Raw genomic sequence first — 7,348 nt, forward strand, 5'->3', positions numbered from 1 at the left:
AGTAAACACAGTGATTTATTTTTGTAGATGATTTATTACTGAATGAAGTAAGAGCTGTTAGCTCTCATATATATTTCTATGGTGAGTTACCCTCCCAAGGTCCAACCCAAATGCTTTCAGGACATATCTCAATGAATTTCTTCCCTATGGACAGCTGCCAAAGATTCAAAGTCAACAATTCTCTTCTCTATGTTACTAATGAAAGAAAATTCCTACATTAACCACAAATGTCTGAAATCACAGCATTACTGTTAGATATATAACATTTTATATATAAGGTATTCATGAAAGTAAAAATAGATAAAAGTATGCCTGTGACCTAAAATATCATTCCTGTTAAGGACTGACGAACGAAATCAAACACACACACTCTCATTCACACACACAAATCTTTATTTGTTAAAAAGTTATTTGCATATTTAGAGTTGAGAAAATTTTATACCATAAAAGGCGTAATAAATCTAGTAGGTGCTGAGCCTTGTTTATGCTATTTTCTATATTATTATTCTAGTGCATAACATAATTATGAATATTTATATAAAAACCAAGATACAAAGACTTAAGCCCTCTGAGTTATTAAATGCAAAAGTGTAAAAATGGTTTACTAAGTTATCCTTCCAACTAATTCTAATTAAAGAAGAAAACAAGCTTTATGTAATAAAGCTGGAAAATCAATAATCATCAGTTGGAAAAATGTAGAATAGGACTCAAATTTGTACCTCTAGACTTATGAAATCATTTTGATTCAAATAGACTACGGTTTTATTTTTTAAGATTAAGTTCAGGTTAATTACAAATGGTAGTTCCTTGTCCAAACAATAATATAACAATAATACTAGCTAGCATAATTTGTTGCAGTAACTAAAAGACACAAAGGGATAGTTTTAAGGAATGAGTTATTAAGTCTCTTAGAAACAGAAAGGCTTGGAAATCATGCTAGTGAAAAACAGAAAGTATTAGTGATCAAATTTGATGTCAACTCTATCAGCTATTTGTGATTCCCAAACACACAGAAAAATCTCAAAATAAAGGGCCTCTCAGAGAAAGGTGTGAATAGCCTGACATATCAAAACACAATTCTCATAATGAATTATACAAAGTCATACAAAAATATTAATAGAAATCTAAAAATTAGCTTAATACAGTTTTATGGAATATAACAATGAAAATAACCAATTATAGTAGCTTTGATTTCGAAGGGATCTGACAATTTAAATCCCTCAATAAAGGACAAAGAAACTGAAACCCAGAGAAACTAAGTATGTCATCAATCATCAAACAAAATATTAAGTGTCAGTGCCAAGACCAGAACCCAGGTGTTAAGGCTTCAGTCCAGTGCTGTTTTTACTTCAATCACGATGAACTAGAAAAAACAGGTATTCATCAAAGCCCTTCACGTTGGAATTTAAGGCGCTCTCCTCTCTTCCATACTTATATACCTAGCCAAATATAGCTATGTTTTCATCTGTTCTTTCTTCCTGACCCACAAGCTCAGAAGCTGGGATCCTCCTCCTTTAGCTCAATATTAATTTCAACTATTTTCTTGAATCCATCCCTCCCCATCTCTCAAGAATCTCACTCCATCAGGGGCACCTAGGTTTGGCTCAGTCAGTAAAGTGTCCAAGTTCAGCTAAGTTCATGACCTCATGGTTCGTGGGTTCCAGCCCCATGTTGGGCTCTGTGCTGATAGCTCAAAGGCTGGAGCCTGCTTTGGATTCTGTGTCTCGTTGCCCCTGACCCTCCCCATCTCACACCCTGTCTCTCTCTCTCTCTTTTTTTCTCAAAAACAAACATTAAAAAAAAATTTTAAGAGAATAAGAATCTTGCTCCATCAGTAATTACTTTTACTCCTCTATTTTCAGCCTTTCTGAATGATAGTTCACAGGGCAGCTGGCTTCCTTCAGAACAAGAAAGAGAGAGAGAGTGCACAAGATAGAAGCCACAGTCTTTTGTAATGTCTTAGAAGTAACAACCCATCATTTCTGTCTCATTTGACTTCTTACAAGCAAGTCAATAAGCACAGAGCACACTCAAGGACAGGGAATTACACAAAGGTGTGACTACGCAGTACAAGAAGCCAGGTTAGAGGCTGACTGCTACAGCTTCTAAAGGAAAAAAGCAGGAAGGGAAACTTGATAACCAGATACCAGGACTTCTTCTGAAGCAAGAATTACAAAAATATGGCAGTGGCAGAAGCATAGATATACTGACTATTATAATAGAGTATAAAGAGAGCCCAGAAACAAGTCAGTGCATAGATGGAGCTTTGGAAAATGACAGAGGTGATATGTCAGATAATGAGGAAAGAAGCAACTCTTCAGAAAATGCAAGTAGAAAAAAATGATTATCCACATGAAAACAAAGTCCTTAACCTTCTCTCACACCATTAAAAAAACAACAACTTGACAACCTGAAAATATAGGTGAATTTTTTAGACTTTAGATAGGAAATGTTTCTTAACCTAGACACAAAGACATTGATTATTAAAAATATATAAATATAATTATATTCAAATTAAGAACTGTTATTCATCAAAAAATATCTGAAAACAGATTTAAAAACTGGGAAACACAACCAAAAGGATTATTGTCAAGAATATAAAAGAACTCCAACAAATCAATGAGAAAACTACAAACAATCCAATAGGCAAAGTATATGAACAATAAATATATTCGAGAGGAAACAATAAATATAAATCTTCATTATCAGAGATCAGAAAAATGCAAATGAACACCATCATGAGATAACCCATTCAACTGGCAAAAATCTTAAAGTCTGACAATACTCAGTGTCAGAGACAATACTCCTCCAAAAGATCTTGTTTACACTGCAGGCAGAAAGTGAAGTGGGGCAACCACTTTGGAAAATAGTTTGAAATTACACCTTAAATTTGAACGTTAGCAACACTCCATCATCAGGAGGGTGCATGGGAAAACTATGGTACCATCACGTGATGGAATATAATATACATACATAACATGGGGTGAATTTCAGCGGTATAATGCAGAGTGCATAAAGTTGGCCTCAAAAAGATTCTATGCCCTTTATAAAGTTAAAAAGATGTACAATTTAAAAATTCCCAATGAATAAGGGATTCAGGAGGAGTTAACCTTGGGACAGTGGAAACAGGGAAGGAGGGGACCCACATAAAGTTAGATGTAAGTTACTGCCAAGAATCTACTTTTGTTTTGGGAGGTTGACTGAAGAATATGTCATGAAATAAAGATATGTTTCCCAACTCTGTGAAACTAAGATTTTTTAAAAAGCTCCCATGAACTGCATGATACTTTCTTTGACTTCAACTTGCAGGTTAATCACACTCTTCCCCAACATCTAAAGCATATATGATCTGTATCAATTATTATGGTACATCTTTAAGTAGCTGTGTTTCCACTGTAATGGTCTTGACTCCTTATAAGAATTTAAACATCGTCTGTTTCCTTAAGGATAGTACTTCTAACATATATATTCCTTTTCTGAAAAAGAACTGACCATACAAGAAGTGCTAAATATTTGTTAAAAGTTTATATTTAAGTCATTCCTCAAATAACCCAGAGTAAAGCTATGACCTCTGTACCCTAAAGTCCTTTACAAATATTTACTACCTGAATTTAATGACTGCTGGTGGAAAGGAACCAAGGTGTTAAAGACCAAAATCCCCCGCACACCTGTTATGGCTGAGGGACGCACTGATGGGTGTAGGCAACACAGTCTGTAATCCTTCTCCTTCTACCTCAGTCCCGACAAGGCAGATGAGCTGCAGATCTGGTAAGCCCACACAATTGACTTCATGCCAACTTTTACCTGAAAGTACATCATTGAATGGACACTAATGTTAATCAAAAAGATAAAATTCTAAACTCCTACCTAATACTCCGCTGAGCAAACATTACCCATACTATTATCTTCTCTTTATTTTCTAATATTCTCTGTTACCCAGTAATTCCCAAAGGAATGATGAAATTACAAAACTGACAAAGTGAACAGCAAATGCATAAATGCCACATCCCAACCCAACTCCCCATCCCCCCACCACAGCCCCAACAACAAAACAATAAAACAAAAAACTTACTCTCCATCAGGTCGAGGTAAACCAAGAATGCTATGTAAACTTGGCTGGCATCTCCTATATCTAATTCCATCATTTCTAAATACTGGAAATGAAAATGTAATTGTCAGAGAAGGGAGAATCTCTTAATATTTTCTTTCACTTGATCAACTGCTCATTATACACAAATAAAAAAGTAGAAGACTTTCTTCTAGGTGTAGTGGGAGTTAGAAGGCAATTAATATCTGATCCCCATCTCTAAAAAGCTTAGAAACTGTTAAGGCAAACACATGCACACTTGCAATTGTTAGGCAAATAAGAACCCATGACAGTAAGTGATGCAAAATCCAGTGTGTAGAATAAAATGTGACACAAGTCAGAGCTCTACTCTGGGTGGATCAGTTGGTGAATATTTCATGTCAGAGGCAGATACCAGTTGGGCCCTGAAGGGCAGATATGATTTGAGGAAATAGAGAAGCCAAAGTAAAAGTGTGAATAATCACACACAGGTGGGGATAAGTCACACATACTCAAGGGCCTATCTGCCAAGAATAGAGACTTTTTAAAAAAATTTTTTAAATGTTTATTTTGAGAGAGAAAGAGTGTGCGTGCATGCGTGTGTGAGTGTGTGGAGGAGGGGCAGAGAGAGAGGGAAACAGAATCCCAAACACGGTCCACTCTGTTAGAGCAGAGCTTGATGTGGGGCTTGAGCTCATGAACCATGAGATCATGACCTGAGCCAAACTCCAGAGTGAGACCACCCAGGTGCCCTGAGATACTTTTTAAATAGGATTTCTGTTGCAGCATGGTTGTGGGGGCCACTATTTCCACGGTCTCTGATTGACTGCCTGTGAAGAAAGTCTGCTGGACAGCGCTGGGGGAACGTTCTTCAGTGGGCTACCCCTGCAAGGGAAGCCTGAGGTTTTCCAACGGTCCCAGTGACTCAGTGGGTAAGCAGGCCTAAAGTAGAGATGAGGCATCGGCAGACCCGCATGGGTACGACCTTCGGTCCTTTCTCTGACTAGCTTTGCCATAGTATGTACAGGTACAGGAGAGCAGGGGTTTTATTAATTGTCCCCCTCACACCTCAGGCATGCTTGAAAATGACAACGAAAAGGTGACTGGAGACCAGGTTGCCAGGGTCTTGAAGTTTACCCATAAAGAAACACTGAGGACTTCTAAGCATGAGACCAATATAATGAAATTGATGTTGCATACTATATATATTTTATATATATTACATAGTACTTACTAATGTTCAGTGCTTTACATTAATTGATTTATTTCTGGAACGACCCTCTAAAGCAAGTACTATTACTATCCCCCATTTTACAGATGAGGAAACTGAGGAACAATGAGATTTGAAAACTTCCCCCCGGGACCCCCTCCCCCGCAAATCACAAAGCTGGTGGTGACATAACAGGTTTTCAAAGTCAGGCAGTCTACTCGATGTCTCAGGCAGAGAACTATTGGGTTCCTACTCCTCAATGGTGTTATGGTTCTTTTTTTTTTTTTTTAATATAATTTGTCAAGTTGGCTAACAAATAGTGTGTACAGTGTGCTCTTGGTTTTGGGGTGGATTCTCATGATTCATCTCATTATTCTCATGATACATACAACACCCACTGCACATCCCAACAAGCTCCTTCCTCAGTGCCCAGCACCCATTTCCTCCTCTCCCCCACCCTCCCATCAACCCTCAGTTTGTTCTCTGTATCTAAGAGTCTCTTATGGTTTGGCTTCCTCCCTCTCTACTTGTAACTATTTTTCCCCTTCCCTTCCCCCACGGTCTTCTGTTCAGTTTCTCAAGTTCCACATAAAAGCAAAAACATATGATATGATATCTGTTTCTTTTTATGGCACCAAGTAACACCTCCATGTTTGTTTTTCTCACCTTGACCAGGAATAAGGGGACAGAGGAGGAGGACAAAATCAAGAAAGAGAACATGGAAAAGGGTGAACTCTTTTCAGATTCCTATTCTTCGAAAATGTTTCTTTCCTGGACTGTTTTTAGATAATTATCTATGACATACTGCTCCCCTAGACCAGAGACGCCTACAAAACCCCCATCTCCATTCATTGTCCATTCACTGTCCGGGACACTACTGGTCCAAGACAGCAATCTGCCAAGCAGAAGCAAGCAAGAAACTCTTATCTTCTTCCCTGCTTTCCAAAAAAAAAAAAAAAAATACACCCACAATGCCGAGCAGTTCTGCTTTGGAGAAGAATGTATTCAAATTTTACAAGCTATTAGAAAAAGTAGGAATTCGCACTTCGGCAAAATCACAAGGCACGCTCCGGGCTCAAGGCGAAAGGGCAAACGTGGCTGTGCCTAAACCTTTATCTTTGTATTCATCCAAGGCTCGCAGACTGTTTGTGCTGTGGTTCTGGGGTTACTGCGAGGATTAAATGAGACCCTTCCCAGAAGGAGCCCTAGGTTATTACTGGACTCTGGCTTGAGAGGCGCCGGATTTCATGTCTTGCCCTCGAATGGGAGAGCATGTGTGTGTGTTTGTGTGTGCCGGGATAGGGTGTCCCAGCAATAGTTCAAACTCGTGACAGTGTGCACGCGGGTCCCCCTCCGCGAGCTTCGCGCGCAAACTCGGCGCCCAGGCCCCCGCGGGAGAGTCGGGGGTCGAAGGGGCTGCGCGGCCTTCCACCTGGGGTAGGGGCCCGGTCCGGCGCCCCGATCCTCTCGCGCCTTCTGACCTTAGGGTGGGTGCCCATCCACGCGTCCTCCGGGGCCCACGAGTGGGCGCCGCCGCCGCCGCCGCCGCCCGGGCCCAGGCCGCTGCAGCCCGGCGTGGGCTCGGGGCCGCTTGGGTCCTCCATGCCAGGCTCGGCTGTGAGCCGCTGGTGCACCGCGCCCCGCGCCCGGCCGGAAGCAGCGGCGCGCGCGGCTGAGTTCCGCTTCCCGGCGCGCGCTGCCTCCTGGCGGAGCGGGCACAGATCCTTGGAGGAGGAAAGTTCCATGTGCTCCTCCGTCAGGCCCACGGAGCCAGAGCCCGGTCCAAGGCGCTCTAGTTTCCCTCAGCGCTCTTTCAAATCTGGACAGATGCTTGGGGGAAGAGAGTTCAAGAATACCCTTAACCCAGAAGCCCTTAATTCTCCTTACAGCAGTGTTATTTGCGGCCCCGTTGAGAAAGTGGGGAACACTTAAGGCCTCTTTGCCTTCAGCATTGGCTGCAGGTCTCCTCCGGAGAAAAGGAGAAGCCTCATTCATTGCCCTGTCATGTTAAGTTTAAAGTGTAGAAGTCAATGAGGTCTCTGTAGAAGAAAGTAGAAAGAAGAAAGACCAGA

The 7,348-nt window shown here is 40.9% G+C and overlaps 1 protein-coding gene across 1 annotated transcript in view; it reads right to left on the bottom strand.

Annotated features, from left to right (window-relative positions):
* Positions 1–6,920, bottom strand: part of TSEN15 (tRNA splicing endonuclease subunit 15) — a 28,673-nt gene extending 21,753 nt beyond the window's left edge. Inside the window, exons 1-3 of the mRNA XM_039256626.1 lie at positions 6,758–6,920; positions 4,073–4,154; positions 3,669–3,804 (exon numbers count right to left, since the gene is read on the bottom strand). Coding sequence (XP_039112557.1) covers positions 3,669–3,804; positions 4,073–4,154; positions 6,758–6,880 — 341 coding nt within the window. The 5' untranslated portion in view covers positions 6,881–6,920. The remainder of the gene's footprint in view (positions 1–3,668; positions 3,805–4,072; positions 4,155–6,757) is intronic.
* Positions 6,921–7,348: the final 428 nt, after the last annotated feature.

The sequence above is a fragment of the Hyaena hyaena genome, unplaced genomic scaffold (assembly GCF_003009895.1).
Source record: "Hyaena hyaena isolate Hyena2069 unplaced genomic scaffold, ASM300989v1 scaffold_580, whole genome shotgun sequence".
Classification (NCBI taxonomy): domain Eukaryota; kingdom Metazoa; phylum Chordata; class Mammalia; order Carnivora; family Hyaenidae; genus Hyaena; species Hyaena hyaena.